The sequence below is a fragment of the Hyla sarda genome, chromosome 10, assembly GCF_029499605.1.
Source record: "Hyla sarda isolate aHylSar1 chromosome 10, aHylSar1.hap1, whole genome shotgun sequence".
NCBI lineage: Eukaryota > Metazoa > Chordata > Amphibia > Anura > Hylidae > Hyla > Hyla sarda.
In genome coordinates, this window is record NC_079198.1 from 23,956,805 (window position 1) to 23,979,098 (window position 22,294).

A 22,294-nucleotide genomic window follows, 5' to 3' on the forward strand; every position below is an offset into this window, starting at 1 on the left:
GCTTCTTTCTCTTGGAGCTTACAGCTCTTGCTTCCAGCTGAGGTCCAGTGCAGTCAGGCCTAGTGTGTGTGTCCAGAGTCAAGTCCTGAAGCCACCATCAATTCAAGTAAGCTAAAGTCACACTTTTATGAGTCAAGTCAGTCCCTGTCATCTGTCAAGTCAGCATGGTCTGCATTCAATTGTCCAGTCCTACTACAAGTCCCATCAAGCCCTTAAGGTCTCTGGAGTCACTGGTCACCTCCTTGGGCCCTGGCTGAACTATATAGACTTTACCAACTGTCTGCCCTCAGTAAAGCTACCATTGTCCGTAACTTGTCGTTGGAGTCTTTATTGTCCCGTGACTAGCCCAGGATCCAGCTGTATACCTTCGGGTGGTTTTAGGCTAAACCACGCCCTGGCATCACAAATACAAGGGGTTAATGCCATCGGCCCCTAGGGTAACAACATCTGCCCTCATCACACCCCGCTACCACATTATTGACCCATAATTGCAGAAGTTCTAAGGTGAAATAATAAAATAAACCATTGGAAAGGGACTTACATTTAGAAACGTCATCCATCAAGGAATTGGCAAGTCCAGGTAGAGTTATCTCCACTGCCGGTTGTCAGTCACTGCCAGGGTTCCACCGTGATCTTCTGTGCTTGACCAATTACTTTGACATGCACATTATTTTGTGGTAAGTACATAGGGGGGCATTTATCATTGTAGTGTAAGTGAAGAATTTTTCTACACCTTTTTTTTTGTGTGCTGGTAATGTGTAGGAGCACCAAATTTATTTCACAAAAAGGCGCAGTTCATAAAACCCTTCCATATCATGTGTATTCCCAAAATCAGTGGATTGCAACTCAAAATCAGAAGAATACTGTATACCAAAAGGTGCAAATAAACCCTGCTTGCACCTTTTTTGCAACGTTTCTAGACACAAAAAAAACAGTCTACAGACAATGATAAATGTCGGCCATACTGCTTGTGAGGAGCATTTATGTAAAAGGTAAAAGTGCCTGTAATGGTGAAGTGTCACTTTGTAGGTACATTAAATGGAACAAAACTGATTTTCACACAGAGTACTCAATTCTGTAAATAAGTGACTCTAAATATATGTATTTTTATGCCTGGATGAGAAGATTTATTACCAATTGTTCTCATTCATCTGCACAACACCCAAAGGTTCCTTCTCCCTGTCAGCATAAGCTTTGGCTTTAAAAACCTTTCCATAGTTTGCCGTGGAAATACAAAAATCTAGAAGAGCAACCTGGGAATAGTGTAAATCTGAAAGTTTAAAGTGCAAACATGTAGTCAATTTTACAGGACATGCATCATATTCACAAATCCTACTGCCTTGTTGCATGTGAAGTTTGAAGTAAACCATACACATAAGTGTTGGACAAATCCACAGATTTCGACATTTAATGGGTTTGGTGGCCTCCTGACTCCTTGATGGTAAACTTCGGGGAGAGAAAGATCAGGCAACTGCCCTATCCTTTTGTTCTCTGGGAGATAAGCCGCTGTCAGAGCGATCTGGAAGCATCTGTCTTTCCCTTCTCCCCATTTATAGTACATTGTTGAAGCTGCAATACAGAGCTTAAAATTCATGATTTTTGTTCCACCCAACTGCAGCGGAAAATACTTATCCCTATCCACAGGATAGAGGATAAGTGTTTGATTGCGTGTGGTCCGACCACTGGGACCCCCCCACGATCTCCTAAACGGAGCCCTGGCATTAGCACTCAGTGTGAGCACTAATGCGCTTGGCGTCGACCTGAGAGGTCAACTGTTATGCCCCCTCCTTGCCCCGTCCCCATACAGTTCTCTGGGAGAGGCGGGGAGGCACGAACGCTGCCTCCCTTCCTCTCCCATAGTTACATGGAAGAGGCGTGTAGGCCCGTGCCATGGCCCCGTGCAGGAGATTGCGGGGGGTCCCAGCGTTCGGACCCCCCATGATCAAACACTTATCCCCTATCCTGTGGATAGGGGATACGTTTTTTCCGCTGCAGATGTCCTTTAATTTGTCTTAAAGGGGTACTCCGCCCCTAGACATCTCATCCCCCATCCAAAGGATAGAGGATAAGATGTCTAATCGCGAGGGGTCCGGCAGCTTTAGTTATGCCCAAATTGGCAGAATACAGCAGCACCGAGCTGTATAAACTAATGAATGATAAGTATTACGCTGTGATCATATGCCTCTACCGGATCTGCTTGTGTACACAAAGTCATGTTTTATGACCCATCCTTATTGTGTTAGTAGATGATAAAAATACATGAATTACAGGTATATGCTCAATTACCATGAGGTTGCATCTCATCTGTTCCCTATTACCACATGCATACTAAAAAAGCCCTATTACATTTTTTGGGCTCTCCTAAGTTGCTGGAACTTTATATTCTACATTTTCCATCTGGATCAACATGGGTTTGAAATGATTCCCGAGTCTTCATTAAAACATTTTTTTATGGATTTTCCACTTTAAAGTTGCCTGACTTCATATTAGATGTAGTTGGAGGTAAAGAAAAGTTTACCATTTTAAAGGGAACTTACAAATGGAGAAAATGGTACATGGCCACACAACCACAACTTGTACTATGATCTAGTTGCTTCTCAGCATAAATTCAAAGGGTCCCTAAACGAACACTGGCACAGCACCAGCCTTTCTGCTGCCTGACCAATCCCCCAGCTCTGGGCCACCCCACCCCACAGACAAAACACCACAGTAACAATGGCTGTCCAGCACTATACCATTGTTAGTAAAGGGACCCGCTCACATCAGCTGGCCTTGACATAGTGAGGGGGCTTGCACGTTTTGATCAAAAAGTACACAAACAACCTGTTAGTTTTTGAAATTATGCTGAATAACAATTATATCATGCTACAAGTTGTGGCTGTGCGGCCATGTTTCTGTTTCTCTATTTGTGAGTTACTTTTTGAAAGGAATCTGTCAGCTGTAGATCATGCTCAAAGCTGAAGTGGCCAAGAGGCAGTACTGAACCGCAGCATACACTTCTCCTCCCTCCACCACCCCTCCCTGCTTAAGTGACATTCACGGCTCGGCACTGAAAGACAAGCCCTGTATGTGAATAAAAAAAAGACAGGATGGATAGGAGGGAGAAGATGTGCATGCTGCTGCTCAGCACCACCTCTTTGCCACTTGAGTTGGAGCATGATCTACAGCTGACAAATTCCCTTTAAGGGGTAGGGTCACACGTAGAGCATCAGCAGCATGTTTGATGCTGCGGATGCATTGATGACCATCCCTAGAGTGAGCCTTCTGCTGTGCTCGTGTGTCTACTCGTATTTATTTATTTATATAGCGCCTACAGATTCCGCAGCACTTAAAATTATGGGGTACTCGTAGCAGCAATCCACCAATACGAGCAGACACACAGGGATCTGCAAGTCTCATGCATGCGCAGTTTATACGCAGACCTCTCGGCCTAGCACAGGGAGCATTGGGAGTGGCCACAAGGTAAGTAAACTGTGCATGCGCGTGTGACTTGCAGATACCAGTGTGTGTGTCTACTCATAGCGGACACACGGGCAAAACAGGAGGCACACTCTAGGGATTGTCATTAGCGCATCTGCAGCATCAAATAAGCTGCAGATGCGCTATGTGTGGCCCTACCCTGACAACGGCTAGGAATGCACGTTGCACCCAGAGTACTGTAGTTGGGAATATATTTGGCTTTTGTGATTTCTCTCAAAAATATATTTTCTCACTTATGTCCTTCCTCTTCTAGACTCTTGCTAGTTAACCGGGATCTGAATAAAAGGTTATACTCTGTGCAGGTTCATCCCATGGAAGAGATGGAAAGAACTGGTGAGCATATGCCATGGAATAGACCTAAAGGGGTAGCTTTACTATACTGTCTAATATTTAGACCAGCTTTTCCCAACCAGGATGCCTCCAGCAAAACTCCCAGCATGTCTGGATAGCTGGTTGGGAAACGCTGATTTAGTTTAAACTTGGACTACACCGCCTTATTGACTACCTGTATTAGTTGGCTTCATTTATGCCTCTGTTTAGGATGCCTAAAGCCACACAGTTCTGTTAGATCAATTCAATCTTAAGCAAATATGGCTGACAATGATATATACTACACCTCCTTCCTGTCCTGGAAACTATAAAGAGGGGTCTGGAAAATAACAGAAGGCACAAAAAGGATTCCTACGATTCTTCAGAGAGACACTTTTATATATTTGCTGTGTAACCACACTGTGCCTGTATACTGAAGAATGTTGACCTAGTAGTGAGTGTTATCCACAGTAGGTCCTACAGACACTATTTAGTAAGCTGGGAACAGCTGTCCAATCTGTATTTCGCAGCCAGTGTATACATATATTTTGTGTGTATATAATCTGGGGATAATTATGTATCTGTTTTAATGGTTTTGTAGCTGTAACTGCACCATATAGAACCCACTGTAGTCTACGGCAGCTGTGTATCTCTGAGCGCTTAACCCTGTATGCGGTGCTCACGTGTAGAAAATAATGCAGGTAGAAATTCTTCAAATGTAGAAAGATAAACAAAGCACTCACCGGGCACTTAAGCAGAGATCTTCAAGCTTTATTGCAGAAATTCAGCTGGATACGTCTTGTCCGGGGGAGCTTACAGGAGCGGTGGCATGGGGGCTGGATAGGCAACGGACCGTATCGCGCAGCGTCGTGCTTCATCAGGCCCTAGGGGGCCTGTCGAAGCGCGACGCCACGCGATACGGTCCGTTGCCTATTCACCACCAACACCACCGCTCCTGTCTGCTCCCCCGCACAAGACTTATTCAGCTGAATTTCAGCAATAAAGCTTGAAGATCTCTGCTTAAGTGCCCGGTGAGTGCTTCATTTATCTTTCTACATTTGACGTATTAATGGTTGACCTCCTTTTGATGTGAAGAGCACAGTGAGAATATATAAAGTCATAGAACAATGTTTTATTACTCACTAAAACATGTTCCAAGGATCATGCCATTAGGTAAGGTGTGTTAGGTTATGTTACACTTATAACCCATCATTGCTGACATTGACAGTAATGTACTTACCATTATACATGTGCAGAGATACAACAGGTACAAACGAATTTTGGCATAGTACAGCTTGAGCTCTAGGGCATGGCAGATGGGTAGTGCCAGCCTTTGTGTGCCTGGCATGGCACCAAATTGTCACATCAGGTTTACTTAAGCACCTTTGTGTTTCTACTCTTACCTGTTGCTTTGTGTTTTGTCTTTTTTGCATATGTACATGCTCAGATTTAGTCCAGCTGAGTTTGTCAATGAGTAGAGTTTTTCAGTCTTGGGCCACGTTCACACGTCCCAAAATAAAAGAAATGTCTGCCCCAATACGGGCGGACATTCCACACATTTGCTTGATTGGGCGGCACTAGGACCGCTTAGGCATGCGCTGTCTTCATAGAGGGCAATGCATTTCCAAGTGGAATCCACAGGAACATTGGTTCAATATTCCTACGAACGCTGAATTCGGGATTGAGAAATTCCTTTGTGTGCACAGTGCATCATCGGAAATATTTCCGCAGAATTCCGCTCAAAAATTTTGCCATGCGTTTAGGGTGTGTTTACTCTCTTATATTTTTTGCTTGCGGGTAGGCCAAGATTTCTGCAATGTATTTTGACACTTTGGACAGCAATTTTTTTATGTCAATGGGGCTAATCTGTCTCCAACATTTCTGATAAATATCCATCCCCAAGGATCCGTGGAAAGATGGGTTTTGATTGTGGTGCTTACTGGTTGGTGCACTCTGCTACATCCATGCTAGCTTGTGTATTCCCAAGCTTTAAATAACAGGTCACTTATTTTTAAACCCACTGCAAAAGAAAAGAAAAAACGAAATATGTCGCAACTCAGTGTAAACTGTGACACCAATTCGCATTTAAACAATTGGCGGCATGCACTGCACACATTATTTGTCATATATCTTAGTGTGTTATAAGCACAAAATATGTCCTGAAGAACTTCATTGCTGTGATATCATTTTAGGAGGCAGGGACTGACAAAATTATTAGGGATGCACCGAAATGGAAATTTGGGACGTTATATATATATATAAATATGAGAGTGGCACTGTGTGGGATTCAAATCCCAGGATCCCGGCGGGTGCTCAGTCCTATGCAAGACTTGACCAACACGTCCCAAGTAGAATAATTCTTGCTTCAAAAAGACCTAATTGAGTAGTTCAAAACGTTGCTTCACATTTTGTGTGAATAAAGCCATTTTTCTACTTTGGATCGCTGGAGTGCCGCCCTATTATTTCTTGGAATATTATATAGATAGATAGATAGATAGATAGATAGATATAGATAGATATATATAAAATATATAGTTTTTGTAAAAATTTTATTATCTGAATTTTTTTGTTTAATAAATTTGTGAACTTAAGTAATCTAAAATTAAAATCTCTATGCTAATAATAATAATGAAATAAACCTCACTCCCTGTACACTAAACCGGCCTCGGCCCCCTTATAAACTATGAGCCAGTGTGAGAAATTGCAGCAAGCATTACACACTGTCCGGCTTCAGATGTGCCGATCCTAGGGGAGATGTGGTGATCTTGCTGGTAGTTAGTGCCAACAGCGCTCCTTCTGCTGGGCTTTCCTAAGTAAGTTCCAAGCCACACCCCTACTTTAACACCTTAAAGGGGTACTACGCCCCTAGACATCTTATCCCCTATCCAAAGGAATGGGGATTAAGATGTCGGATCGCCTTGGTCCCGCTGCTGGGGAGCCCCGGGATCCCCGCTGCGGCACCCAGCTATCATTACAGCACTGACGAGTTCGCTCTGCACATAATGATGGGCAATACAGGGGCCGGAGCATCGTTACGTCACGGCTCCGCCCCTCGTGATGTCATGGCCCGCGCCTTTCAATACAAGTCTATGGGAGGGGGCGTGGCGGTTGTCACGCCCCCTGCCATAGACTTGCATTAAGGGGATGGGCCGTGACGTCATGGTCTTTTAAAATTCTCATTCATGTTTTAAGGCTTCTTAAAGGGGTTAGGCATTGACTTGCAGGGATGCTAACTCCAAAAAGTGGCACCAGAGATCAAGCTCCTTTTTTGGAAGAGAACTACTTTGCCTAAAGTTTTTTCCAAATTTCAGAGTGGCGCGTGAATGACTTTCAAGTCTGCACATGCCTTTTGTTGTTCTCCTTGAGAAGAAACATTACCTCTCCAGTCATTCTACATGTTCCTAACAGCAGAACTGTATGTGTGGTAGCTGTACCACATGTACTGTATTTACGGGTTTATTCTTGTTTCTGGACTTCTATATTGACTCTGTATATCTTTCAGACTATACTAATCCTTTTTTTGCTTATATCTTACCAGAGCTGAAGTTTACCTTGGAGCAACGCAGAGCAGCCCTTCGCTCTTTTTGTACACTTGCCCTTTCTCGTTACTTTAACCCTGACAGCGTTGATGGAAAAAACAGTAAGTCCTGACTAAACATAGCTTGCCTACATACAGACGCACCGTAATATCCTGATAAGCGCAGAAAGGGAGGGTTTGTTCCCGCACCAGCTCACATAGTACCTATGTGTAGAGGATGAACCGAGACCGGATCCAGCAATCCCGTGCTCAGCGGAAAACAGCAGCAGCTAATATTCTTAAAGGAAGAAGAAGACTCCGCGGCACTGGAATGTGATGCAATAAAAGGGTTCTTTAATGCGGCATAGCAGTAACAGAAGTGTATTCAAACAGCCGACAAGCGCAGGTTTCGCGTCAAAAGACGCTTTCTCGAGGCATGCCTCGAGAAAGCGTCTTTTGACGCGAAACCTGCGCTTGTCGGCTGTTTGAATACACCTCTGTTACTGCTATGCCGCATTAAAGAACCCTTTTATTGCATCACATTCCAGTGCCGCGGAGTCGTCTTCTTCCTTTAAGAATAATATCCTGATAATACAGCACAGCCGAGATGACTGAGATGTCAGATTATGAGACGTGTTACACCATCTATAGTACCAGTAATTGCAACCTACCACTTCCTATATTTTCAGTCTTTTCCACTCGTTCAGCCCCCTGTTCACATTAGTAGATGAAATGCTTGTTTCAGGCCTTAGATATTTTGTGGGCTCAGCTAATATTTATCCGTCCACCTAGTTTCCTTAGAGCTAGAGACATCATTTACACATTGTAAATTTAAGCTAAGTTCATGCCTCATTGATGGAAAAGAATACATAGGCTATATACTCATGAAGGATGACTCAGCTACCACAGCTTCGTAGCCTGACAGGTGCTTTGTAATATAGAGATGCCGTATAGAATAGTCAATGTAAAATTATAACTTTAATTATATCTGACATATATTAGCAATAAAATAAGGCTTGGCTATAAAGCAATGATAGTGATTGACATAGCTTTCCAATTACCTACTTGTTACATGTGACAGCCTGATGCCTAGGAGCACACTGCCTGTCAGCTAAAGTGTTAAGCTGCCCATATACTTTAGATAAAAAAAAGTTGTCCGACTATCTAAATTGTATGGCGGAAATTTTAGTCCAACAGCTATTGATAGTGTATGGCCCCCTTAATATATGTGATTGTCAGGCAGTATGTCTGTAGAATTGAGTCTTCTATTATGCTGGTCTTCAGCTTAAAGGAAATCTGTCATCAGTTTAACCTGCACTAACCTGTTGGTACAGACAGGTAGTGCAGCTGACTCTGATGACAACCATACTTACCTGGTCCCGTTCCATGCTGTGATTCTCCCGCTATCTTTTGTATCTTCTGTTCCAGGGATGACTTGGAGCCTGGGTGGAGCTTTGTGACATCACCCCTGCTGTTTGTTATCAGCGGGACCCAGCAGAGAAGCAGGAGCGGTGACATCAGGAATATTCGCCCATGCTCCAAGTCAGCCCCTAAAAGGAAGATACAAAAGAAGATAACCGGAGAACCACAGCACTGAATGGGACCAGGTAAGTATGGTTGTCATTAGCGTCACTTGCACTGCCACAGGAGGCTTTACAGGAATATTCACCCAGTTACATAGTCAGTATAGCTTGCAATGCTACACTCTCTTTATGCAGCTCCCATTAACCTCTAAGAAAAGAACAAAAACTGCATTAAATAGCCTGTTCATCTGTTTTCAGCTTCCCGGCTACAACCGGTGGGCGCATAGGGCCAGGGTGACGGTGACATATACGAGCCCAACACCTATCTCCAAATCAGAGATTTTTGGTATATCCTATGAGCACATGGGCCCCTGTTCAACATTTAAGGGGGGAGGGGGTAGAAGGGATAGCAAATTGCTAAATGGGACAATCTTGATAACTGAGCTTGTACCGTCCACCCACTATTCAGGGAACCACAACACAACTTTATTTAGTGAATTTAGTGAACAGGGCTGTAATGCATATCCTGGAGGACTGTCAGACTTCCAATATGCCATCACTACTTTTTTGTGGGAAAACTCTTTCACAACAAGGCTTTGCTTCTGCCTATTACTCAGATTTTTGTGCCACCTTTTTAAAGGTGAATAGGTTGCTATTAGAGTTTGTGTGAATAAGCAGTTGCTATAAAAACAATAATTATTCTAATCCAACCTCCACAGCTTACTAGAAATGATGGTGCAATAGGAAGTTTATGTTTCATTGGTTTCAGTCCTGAATATTCTTAGAAAACAAATCTACTGTAGACCTATTGTTCTCAGCTACAAGCCCAGTGGGCACAATTGGCACCTCCTCTGCTTTAGTAAATAAAGGCCATTAACAGTAGACGTGGAATAAAGGTGTCCGGTAATAACTTCATGCCTTGTTAACCGGAACGCCTTTCAGTTCAGTGACATCTGATTCTTGTCTGAGACCTATAGAGTATCATGTGTTGCCTCCCTTTATTCTTCAGTGATGTACCATTGTATTCTTCCAGGTTCTGTAACATGAGCCTAGACACTGTTCTGTGATATTCGTGCACCCTCAGAACACACGTCTCCTCTCTATGTAACACAATCCTGGAAACCGATGCATGAAGTGTTGTAATCTTATTAGAATGCATGGCGCTATTGTAACTTGTCATCACCACTAAGGTGGGTCAGATTAAGGGTTAAAACGTTGTAATTAAACCAGTTGTCGAGGAGACAGTGTTTACCTGTCCATATCCATTCACCTAGATGTAAAGATAAGATACTTACACTGACCTGAATGGTACTAATCCTTATAAGGCTAAGTTTCCACTTGTATTTTTTGTGGCCCAAAAAAAACGCCACAAAAAACGCCACAGCATTTTGCTGTGTTTGGCTTTTTTGGGGGGAATTTTTTCTTGCGTTTTTTTGCCTTTGAGTGGAATTTTATTTTTTGCCCCTTTTTGAAGTTTTTTCAAAAATTTGTTGGGTACCAAAAAAATTAAAAAAGGATGTAATAGTGAAGGAAAAAATGTATTTAACCAAATTTATATTTTTTATGATGAAATTTTAATTAAAGGGGTATTCCTGGATTTTTTTTTTTTTTATTTGACTATATGCTGCGGGGCTGTTAAGTTAGTGTAGTTCATAATATAGTTTCTGTACCTGTGTGTGATGGTTTTCTCACAATTCTTCTGTGATTTTCACTCCAATATTATTTATTTTATACCAGCATAAAAAATGACTGTTGTCTCAGATTTTTCCCAGCTTGCAATGCGGCCGAGACATGACTCGCTAGTCAGCTGATGACAGGGAGCCTGTCTGCTTCAATGGGGGGAGCGAGGTGGGAGAGGGATCAATCTGCAACTGCTGTAGGCACCCTGATTGAAAACCACAGGTCTTTTGAATGGAGGCAGCTCATTTATGTTTCAATGGGTGGGATAGCTGATGTGTGGCAGGCAGGAAGATTGAGTTGTGGGATTTGTAGGCAAAAAAAGAAAAGTCAAACAGGAAATACAAGTTCACAAACAGCTAGCCACAGTGTTATGGTAATCTCACAACATAGCCATTTAGCCCCAAGACAAGTGCAGATCCTTCCTAAGCATGTCCATTACTGTCTGCCAGGTACATACTAAAATCACCTTATGGTGGATAACCCCTTTAATTTTTAAACAAAGATAAATTTATGTGGGCAGACAGGGAACTAAAAATGTAGCCGACAATAATAAAAATGTAGTGTGTGTGTGTGTTTCGCTTTTAAAAAAAATATTTTTTTGGTGGCAGTACTACTCCTTGTGGTTTCATGATGGGAGTAGTAGTTCCTGTACTAATAGACAGATCGCCCCTGGTGTCACTCCTGACACCCGATGTGATTGTCCTTAATATAGCAGAGATGCGGAGCGGCTCTATATAGCGCTTGCATCTCTGCACTATACTCTGGCCAGTGATGTGAATAGAACATCACTTATTCATATTTTCCGTGGTGATTGGCCGGATGGTGGCAGCCAATCACAGCTCTCAGCGGGAAATATGAATGGCGAGTGGCCGGCCAGAGTACAGAGCAGAGATGCGAGAGCAGGAGAAAGCCGCTGCGCATCTCAGGGATGAAGCATGAAGGACGATTGGAGCGTCAGGAGTGACACCCGCTGTGATCTGTCCTTAACTGCAGGTACTACTGCTCCTAACATGGAGCATGCACTAATAGACAGATCGCAGCTGGTGTAGCTCCTGACACCCGTTGCGATCCTCCTGTATAATGTATAGATGCGGCTGGCCGCTCTTCTATGGTCCCCTGCACTGACGTATATATACACCTATTCATATTTCCCACAGAGAGTTGTGATTGGCTGGAACCATCTGGCCAATCACAACTCTCTGCAGGAAATAACAAATAGGTGTATAAATACGGCAGTGCAAGGGACCATAGAAGAGCGGCCGGCCACATCTATACATTATACAGAAGGATTGCAAAGGAGCCCGGGGAGATTTGTCAATTAGTACATGTACTACTACTCCCATCATGGAATAGTGTGGTCCATGCTGGGAGTAGTAGTACTACCTAAAAAATTTAAAAAAACAAAAAGTGAAAAACACACACACAAATTTTGTTAAATACAATTTTTTCCATCACTACTGTATCTATTTTATTATTTTTTTTTTAATGGTACCCTACGAAATGTCATTAAAAAAGATATCTCAATCACTTTTTTGGATCGCTAAAGTCCAAAAAAGAATAAAAACCGCCTGCAAAAATGCCTAAGTTAAACCCCACAAGTCGTTTTTTTTTTTTTTACCCCCATAGACTTCTTTGGGAGAAAAATGCCACAAATTCAGGGAAAAAAAACACCATATGCTCAACATGCTGTGACTTTGCAAAACCGCCAAGAAGCTGAAAAACGCCCAAAAAGAGTGAAAAAATGCCAAAAGGGTTATAAAAACACCAAACTGAAAAACGCAAAGTATAAAAAGAATTTTGCGATTTCTCATTGATTTACGGCTAACATCTGTCCGCATGGTTTTTTCAATGAAAAGACACGATGGGTGCCGTTTTGGCGCTTTTTTGTGGAAACTTAGCCTAACTACAGTTGAAACCAGAAGTTTACATACACTATGTAAAAAGACACACAGGCATGTTTTTCGCACTATCTGACATGAAATCAGAATAAACCTTACCCGTTTTTGGTCAATTAGGATTACCATAATTATTTATAGTTGCTAAATGCCAGAATAATGAGAGAGAGAGAGAATTTTCTAAGGCATTTTTAATACTTTCTGCAAAGTCAAAAGTTTACATACACTAGGATTACTACACTAGACTTCAGCCAGGAAGTTATAGCTTGTGAGGAATTGGGTCTTCCAAATGGACAATGACCTGAAGCATACTGCCCACTGGTTACAAAGTGACTTAAAGGGGTACTCCGGCAAAAAAAATCTTATCCCCTATCCAAAGGATAGGGGATAAGATGTCTGATCAAGGGGGTCTTGCTGCTGGGGACCCTGCGATCTCTGAGCTGACATCAGCGGTATCCAGAACACGGAAGCTTGGAGCTTACTTGTTCATGATGTCTCACCACGCCCCCTCCATTCATGTCTGTGGGAGGGGGCGTGAAGGCTAGTACATACGTCGCCAGTCATCTGATACTGAGCGGAGTGCGTTCTGTTCATGGATGATTGCGGGGGTCCCCAGCGGCGGAGATCAGACATATTATCCCCTATCATTCGGATAGAGGATAAGATGTTTTTCACCAGAGTACCCCTTTAAGGATAACAAAGTCAGTATTTTGGAGTGGCCATCACAAAGCCCTGATCTCAAACCTATTGAAAATTTATGAGCAAAGCTGAAAAGGCAGGTGCGAGCAAGGCGACCTACAAACATGGCTCAGGCGCACCAGTTTTATCAGGAGGAATGGGCCAAAATTCCTACCACCTATTGTAAAAAGCTTGTGGATATCCAAAAAAGGATATCCAAAACAATTGACCAAAGTCATACAGTTTAGGGCAATGCTATCAAATACTAATGAAATGTCTGTAAACTTTTGACTTTGCAGGAAATAAAAAAAATGCTCTTATTATTCTGGCATTTGGTAAATATAAAAAATTTTGGTAATCCTAAAACGAGTAAGGTTTATTCTGATTTCATGTCAGATAGTGAGGAAAAGCATATGTGTCTTTTTTTATATAGTGTATGCAAACATCTGGTTTCAACTATACGTACACTAATACGGACAAGGAGAAATCCAGCACTTGACAGGTGGAGTAAAATTACAAACTTTATTATCTTCTTTTAAAAGTGCAGTACAGGCATGTACAAATGAAGCAGGGCTCAAGCTTGACGCGTTTCGTGGTGTCCCACTTTATCAAAAGCATACTGCCAGCATTATGCACAATGTTAAAATAGAGTACGTCTACAGCTGATAGTAATCAGCCGGAAACACTCAGTTAGAACAAAGGATAACACCGGATTAACATTAACCCCTACAATGATCACAACATTACATAATAAAGAAGAAGAAAAAAATGAAAAACAACTCAAGTATGGATATAAAATACATGAGGTCTCAGGGTATATATAATCACGTCTAAGGTGTATAGACAGTACCAAGTTAGGTTAGCAAGTAGAACTGAAATCACATATGAAAAAAGGGAAAACGCAAGTGCGTCAGTATGAACTGGGTTCAAAAACAATTTTTATTTTGTTTTCTTTTTTTCTTTCTCGTTTTATTTCTCAATATTTCGGCACATAGAAAGAATGGGTTCAGTGGATTTAAATTCATATTCAATATGTGCAGATTAAATCATGAAGTAAATTAAGGCCATCTGGCTGTCTGCTCCCGAAAACAAAAATCCAAAAACTCTCTCTATTCAAAAGTTTTCTGTGGAAATCATCTCCCCTTTTGGGCAGAAAAACTTTTTCAATACCCTGTATTTCCAAACTTGTAGCGACACCTCCATGACACTCTCTGAAATGACGCGTCAGAGCTGATTTAATCCTCACATATTGAATATAAATTTTAATCCACTGAACCCATTCTTTCTATGTGCCGAAATAGTGAGAAAAAAAACGAGAAAGACAAAAAGAAAAACAAAAAAAAAAAACAAGATAAAAATAGTTTTTGAACCCAGTTCACACTGACACACTTGCGTTTTCCCTTTTTTTTATATGTGATTTAAGTTCTACTTGCTAACCTAACTTGATATTGTTTAAACAAAAACACCTTAAACGTGATTATATATACCATAAGACCTCATGTATTTTATATCCATACTTGAGTTGTTTGTCTTCAGTTTTTTCTTCTTTATTATGTAATGTTGTGATCATTGTAGGGGTTAATGTTAACCCTTTGATTTCCACCCCGTCACAACAGCACCACCAGAGAGATGGACTTTTCCCCCCGGGACAGGAGTTTCCTTGTCTCTGATGGGTGTGTGGTGACAGTGAGGAGGCCTAGAAGTCGCGTCCCTGTGGTTGCAGGGTTAGTAGTGCCTCCAATAGCTCCTGGTTGGGAGCTCTCTAGCGTGTCCCCAGCTGAGATTTTTTTCAAATTTCGCACCGACCCCCTCCATCCCTGCTACTAGTGTGCACCACGGCTGCTGTATTCCCTTTTTGGCCGTGGCGAACAACAGTTTGCACATAGTTGCGCTTGTTTTTTGTTCGCACATGAGTGGCCGGTATGGCTGGGGCAGGGTCACGGGCTCCGGTGTTGCTGGCGGGTTCCCCGTGTTGTTGGCTGCTGGGAGGAGGAAGTCCGGGACGGCGGTGACGTCAGGTGCCGGGTCACGTGACTACAGAGCAGGAGGTTTAAAAGGAGTTCCTTTTCTTTCACTCTGCCTCCTGTGTTCATGCTGGATAGACATTCAAGCTGTGCTGCAGACTTCAAGGAGGGGGTTCATCTCTGAAGATGAGTTATTCTGGGGATCTTTCCAAGCAGGATGGCATGGATTCTCCCAAACTTCTATCTACGGTATTTACTGGCTGAGGGGTGAGTGTTAAACTTGTTTAAAGTTGTATGCCCTTTTTTTCTAATGTTAGTTTGGCTTTTTATTAGGGTGTTGTGCCTAGGAAAGCTTCTAAAAAGAGTAAGAACAGGGAATGCGCTATGTGCAGGTACCTTATTAGATCCCTAATTTCTAGATCTCCTGAATTGTTTTCCGGTCCATAAAACTATCTCTTAGCTAATTTCCAGGGAATAGGAGTGCCCAGATAAAAAATAATTTATACCAAGGGTGATTAAAAAAAGAAAATATCCCTTTGACCCAGAGGACTCTAAATTCTGGGATAAAGTACCCAAAATAGAGGTTGCCATTGCTAAAGTGACCAAGAAAGGGGCTTTGCCCTTTGGGGGCTTAGGTTCGCTTAAGGACCCAATGGACAGAAAGACGGAGGGATTCCTTAAGAGAGCCTGGGAGACAGCTGTGGCTACCTTAAAACCTTATGTGGCTGGTACCTCGGTAGCCCGCTCCCTTATAGTGTGGTTAGACCAGTTGTCAGCTGACATTCAGAATGATGCCCCCAAGGAGGATCTATTAGCTTCCTTACCAGCCATTAGGAAGGCGGCTGCCTTTCTGGGGGATGCCTCTGCGGATGCTTTGAGACTGTCTGCTAGGTCGGGGGCCCTGGTTAATTCAGCCAGAAGAGCATTGTGGATTAAGAATTGGACTGGAGACAGTAATTGTAAATCCAAACTATGTGCAATACCTTGTGAGGGGGAGCTTTTGTTTGGATCAGTCCTGTCAGATCTTTTAGATACGGCAGGGGACAGAAAGAAGGGTTTCCCTTTTTCCCAGACCTCAAAAAAACCCAGCCCTTTTGTTCTAGGGGTAGGGGAGGGGGGTACCAAAACAAGGGTAGAGACCAGTCTTCCAGTTGGAGATTCTCTAAAAGAGGCAGTGGACTTCTCTTTAATCAGCCTCAGTCCACGTCCAAAAAACCAAATCCCCAGTGATGGGGTCCCTCGAGTGGGCAGCAGGCTGCTAGAATTTTTCCAGAGTGGGAAAAGATAGCTGGAAGTTCTTGGGTCCGGGTCACTATAAAGTACAGACTGCGTTTAGAGTTTTCCAGCCTGCCGTCCACTCGATTCCTCATCACAAACTGTCAGTCAGGGCAAGCAGGCCAGTCCTCTCTAGAGAGAGAAATAAGATCTCTGGTTCAGAAAGGGGCTTTAGTTCCAGTACCTCAGGAAAAGTTAGGTCAGGGGTTTTACTCCTACCTCTTTCTAATAAAAAAGCCAAACGGATCCTACAGGCTAATTATAAACCTAAAACCTCTGAACCGGTTCTTAGTATACAAGAGGTTAAAGATGGAGACTATCAAGTCAACAATCAATCTTCTCTTAAAGGACTGTTACATGGCTTCACTAGATTTGATGGACGCTTACCTGCATGTTTCCATTCACCAGGACTACCAGAAATACCTAAGACTGGCGGTTTACATGGACTCTCATCTTATGCATTTTCAGTTTCGAGCCCTCCCGTTTGGGATTGCAGTGGCCCCGAGGGTCTTTACCAAAACTGTCTCAGAAATGGCGGCCCACATCAAAGAGGGGGAAGGGATCTTTGTCCCTTATCTGGACTACTTCCTTTTGGTTGCCGAGACAAGGGAAAAGGTACAGTGTTTCCTAGATTACACTTGTAAAGTTCTCTATAAACTTGGTTGGTTGGTGAACTGGGAAAAGTCGTCTCCTTCCCCAATGCAACAAAGGGTGTTTTGGGGAATTTTGTTAGATTCCACACTTCAAAATCTTTTTTACTTGCCCAGAAAATTGTTAAACTTAAGTCTTTAGTTACAGAGGTTTGTAAGTCTCCAAGGATTACTATTAGAAAGGGGATGTCCTTATTGGGGTTGTTTACTTTGGCCATCTCTGGGGTACCCTGGGCTCAATTCCATTCCAGGTCCCTGCAGTTAGAAATTTTGGACAAGTGGGATGAGTCCCAAAACTTCTACCCCAGTCAGTAATTGCTTCTCTAGGGTGGTGGTTGTTAGATTCTAACCTAGAGAGGGGGTTAGATTGGAAGGTTCATTCACCCTTGGTAGTTACTACGGATGCTAGTCCCTGGGGGTAGGGAGCCCATGTGGGGGATAGAGACCTTCCGGGTTCCTGGGACATGTCGGTTAGGTGCACTTCTTCTAACTACAAAGAACTGTTAGCCATTCTTTGAGCCTTACAAGCCTTAGTATCCTCTATTAAAGACCAGGATGTTAGGATCCTTTCAGATAACACTACTGCAGTATCCATAATTAATAGGCAGGGTACAACTAGAAGTGATAGTTTAATGATGTCATCTTTTCAGATCCTGTCGCTGGCCGAAAATCAAGTAAATTAAATTTCAGCTATCCATTTCAAGGGAGAGCTAAATGTCAGGGCAGACTTCTTGAGCAGGCATCAGGTTCGTCAGGGAGAGTGGCAGTTGAACCCAGCAGTCTTTCGGAAGATCTCAGATCTATGGAGCACTCCTCAGGTGGATTTATTTGCAACCAGACAAAACAGGCAAGTTAAAAATTTTCTCTCCCTGTCCCCGTCTGACAGACCTTTAGGGGGTAGATGCCTTGTCCCATAAGTGGATGTGGGAGTTGTCTTATGCTTTTCCCCAGCTTGTGCTCATACCTAGGGTCATCAAGAAGATCAGGGAGGACCGGATGAGAGTGATTCTGATCGCCCCCTTCTGGCCTCGGAGGGCATGGTTCTCCTGCCTCAGGACCATGTCAGTTTTAGACCCTTGGGTCCTTCCAGAAATACCGGATCTTCTAATGCATGGTCCGCTACTACATCCGGAGGTCTTAAGCCTGCACCTGACAGCCTGGTTTTTGAGAGGCTAGTTCTAAGATCTAAGGGCCTTACAGATGCTTTAATTGACACCCTTCAGACTAGCAGGAAGCCGGTGACAAATAAGATCTACTTCAGGATTCGGAGGAAGTTTTTGGAGGTAGTAGGCCTTGCCAATATAGACTTTAACAAACCTAACATCGCAGTTATCCTGTACTTTCTTCAGAAGGGCCTTGAGAAAGGTTTGAGAGCAGACACTCTAAAATTTCAGGTGTCTGCCTTAGGAGCCCTCTTCAGCCAGTAGATTGCTGATCACCTGTGGATTAGGAGATTTTTTAGATCAGTTAACAGGTTGCAGTTATCAACAAGTGTTAAGACTCCTGCTTGGGACCTTTCAGTAGTTCTTAATGCTTTAAGTAGGCAGCCGTTTGAGCCTTTGTCAGGGTTTCCTTTGTCGGTCCTGACTCAGAAGACGGTCTTCTTAGTGGCCATTACAACAGCCAGACGGGTAGGAGAGCTAGCAGCTTTATCTTTTAAGGAACCATATACAAAGATCCTGGATGACAGAATTGTAATTAGCCCAGATCCTGCCTTTCTACCAAAGGGGGTATCTGCCTTCCATATGTCTCAGGAGATTGTTCTCCCCTCCTTTTGTGCCAATCCATCTAATGATACAGAAAGGTCCTTTCATAATCTAGATGTCAGGAGGTGTGTGTTAGAGTACATCGATAGAACAAGGGACTTTAGGAAGTCAGATCTTTTTGTTCAGTTTGGCCTAGCAAGGGAAACAAAGCTGCAAAAGATTCCCTGTCTAGATGGATCTGTCAGGCTATTTCCTCTGCATATTTATCGGTAGGGCTTTCTCCTCCAGATAATTTAAGAGCACAATCCACTAGTGCTGTAGCCCCCTCTTGGGCTGAAAGGCGAGGGGCTTCTATTGAACAGATCTGTAAAGCGGCCACCTGGTTGTCGCCACACACTTTTTTTCGGCACTCCAGGCTTAACTTGGCTGATTTTTCTTCTCTCTCTTTTGGACGGAAAGTCCTTCAGGCGGTGGTCCCACCCTAATTCTGGTACTCTGGTATTCTCTATGGTGGTGCTGTCGTGACGGGGTGGAAAGCCGATAATTACTCACCGGTAATTCTGTTTCCTCGTAGTCACGACAGCACCACAGCTTTCCCACCTCTTTATTTCTGTGCACTAGGTTTCTTCCTACACGGGTGAGAGTGATTGATTGTACATTGTTATGTTTTAGATAGGAGAAAAGGTGTTATTTTCTTCTACTATTATTGTATAGTATGTTGTTAGCCTGACGTGATAGTGTCAGTTATTTAGTAATTCTATGTTTAATAGGAAGCAATTTCAAATTTAATTTTAATATGAAGGCTCTTAATGGGTCTCGGTAATTCACTGACGCTAGGTAGGGCTGTGCTTCCTTTTATGATCTAGGTTTCCTGTCCCTGGGGGAGGAGTCCATCTCTCTGGTGGTGCTGTCGTAACTACGAGGAAACAGAATTACCGGTGAGTAATTACCGGCTTTCTTGAGTAGTGATGCACCGGTGTTATCCTTTGTTCTAATTGTGTGCTTCTGGCTGATTACTATCAGCTGTAGACGTACCTTTTTTTAACATTGTGCATAATGCTGGCAGTATGCTTTTGATAAAGTGGGACACCATGAAACACATCAAGTTTGAGCCCTGCTTCATTTGTTCATGCCTGTACTGCACTTTTAAAAGAAGATAATAAGGTTTGTGATTTTAGCACTGGATTTCTCCTTGTCCGTATCCTGCTTCCACTGCACCGTGGTTTCCGTGCACCCAGACGACTTCTAGGTTTAGGGGGTGAGCTGAATTTTCTCTACTTCACGTACGTACACTAATGCTACAGTGTAAACAGAGCTTATTTACAGCCAATAGGAAATCCTTAAAGAACAGCTGTCATATCCCATATAAAGTTATGTTACTCAATACTCATTACCTAATCCTGATTATGGACTTATCATTTTTATGAGCCTAGCACCTATACTTTCTTTCTTCCTTTCTTTCTTTCTGTTGCTCTTTTGGTTTGTCATTCTGTGCTTTGGAGGGGGTGTGTCCTCACTCTGTATGACTCATCATTCTCCCTGTGCTGGGTATCCAATCACTGCAGGCTGCTCTGTAACCCCCTCCTCTCTGTTTTCATGCTGCAATCTGACAGCACAGGAGTAAGCACTGAGGAGTTCTCGTCCTGCCTTCACTTCCTGGACTTTGTCCCAGCTTGTGCTTCAGCTGGGACAAAAATGATGTTGCAGCCTGACAGGATTAGAAATGTGAATGTTTTTGCCAAGATGTACAACATATAAAACATTTTGGAATCTGACAATGCCCATTTAATGTCAAACATTTAAAGTTTGTTCTCCTTTTGATAATCATTTACAGTTGCCGTATAGAAGCAGTGCCACCATCACAAATCATTGAACCCTATATGGTCAGCAGTATCCTAGACCTGATAGACATAACCTTGTCTTGTATCTTAATAATGTTACTCCAGTCCCTCTTGTGCCTTTTCTTACCAACTTACTAAAGTAGTATTGCAGTACTCCCTTCCCACCAGGTCTATGCATTGCTGAGGTGTTGGGAATTGGTCATTTAACATGGATTAGGTATGGTAAATTGCTAAGGAGTGAATCACTAGTTTACAAAGAAATCCCTACACTCTATATTTTCTATTGCTTCTTTATTCTTTCAAAGAAATTCGTAATAGGGTGTTTCACACACCTGCAGTCTTTTCTTACCTGATATGTGTACCAACCAATGTGTATCAGTATCCATAATATTTTGAATTGGGGACAATATAGACACTTAAGACATAGTGGCTTTATCTATGACAAGACAGTTCTTATTACAAATAGCGAACTCACTATTCTTAGCCTTTATAAAACACCAAAGTATAAAAAACTTTATCATAAAGATAGAACCCCACCCATTCAGGATTGGGTTGGGGGAGACTTTGTCCTATAGAGAGACTCTTTTATTCTATAGCAGTGGTCTCCAAACTATGGCCCTCGAATTCCTAGGCAATGGTTGTCTGTGCATGCTAGGAGTTGTAGTTTTGCGTTTGGAGACCATTGTTTTATATGCAGTCATGGCCGTAAATGTTGGCACCCCTGAAATTTTTCTTAAAAATTAAGTGTTTCTCACAGAAAAGGATTGCAGTAACACATGTTTTGCTATACACATGTTTATTCCCTTTGTGTGTACTGGAACTAAACCAAAAAAGGTAGGAAAAAAAGCAAATTCGACATAATATCACACCAAACTCCAAAAATTGGCTGGACAAGATTATTGGCACCCTTTCAAAATTTTGGGAAAATAAGATTGTTTCAAGCATGTTATGCTCCTTTAAACTCACCTGGGGCAAGTAACAGGTTTGGGCAATATACAAATCACACATGAAAGCAGATAAAAAGTACAGAAGTTCACTTAGTCTTTGCATTGTGTGTCTGTGTGTACCACACTAAGCATGGACAACAGAAAGAGGAGAAGAGAACTGTCTGAAGACTTGAGAACCAAAATTGTGGAAAAATATCAACAATCTCAAGGTTACAAGTCCATCTCCAGAGATCTAGATTTGCCTTTGTCCACAATGCGCAACATTATAAAGAAGTTTGCAACCCATGGCACTGTAGCTAATCTCCCTGGGCATGGACGGAAGAGAAAAATTAAAGACAGGTGTCAGCGCAGGATAATCCGGATGGTGGATAAGCAGCCCCAAACAAGTTCCAAAGATATTCAAGCTGTCCTGCAGGCTCAGGGAGCATCGGTGTCAGCGCGAACTATCCTTCGACATTTAAATCAAATGAAGCGCCATGGCAGGAGACCCAGGAGGAGTCCACTGCTGACACAGAGACATAAAAAGCAAGACTACATTTTGCCAAAATATACTTGAGTAAGCCAAAATCCTTCTGGGAAAACGTCTTGTGGACAGATGAGACCAAGATAGAGCTTTTTGGTAAAGCACATCATTCTACTGTTTACTGAAAATGGAATAAGGCCTACAAAGAAAAGAACACAGTACCTACAGTGAAATATGGTGGAGGTTCAATGATCTTTTGGGGTTGCTTTGCTGCCTCTGGCACTGGGTGCCTTGAATGTGTGCAAGGCATCATGAAATCTGAGGATTACTAACGGATTTTGGGTCGCACTGTACAGCCCAGTGTCA

At 42.6% G+C, this 22,294-nt stretch overlaps 1 protein-coding gene across 4 annotated transcripts in view; it reads left to right on the plus strand.

Annotated features, from left to right (window-relative positions):
* FUZ (fuzzy planar cell polarity protein) overlaps positions 1 to 22,294 on the plus strand; it is a 101,364-nt gene that overhangs the window by 51,282 nt on the left and 27,788 nt on the right. For all 4 annotated transcript variants that reach the window (XM_056541998.1, XM_056541995.1, XM_056541996.1 and 1 more), the window contains exons 9-10: positions 3,734 to 3,813; positions 7,328 to 7,429. In XM_056541998.1, coding sequence (XP_056397973.1) covers positions 3,734 to 3,813; positions 7,328 to 7,429 — 182 coding nt within the window. The remainder of the gene's footprint in view (positions 1 to 3,733; positions 3,814 to 7,327; positions 7,430 to 22,294) is intronic.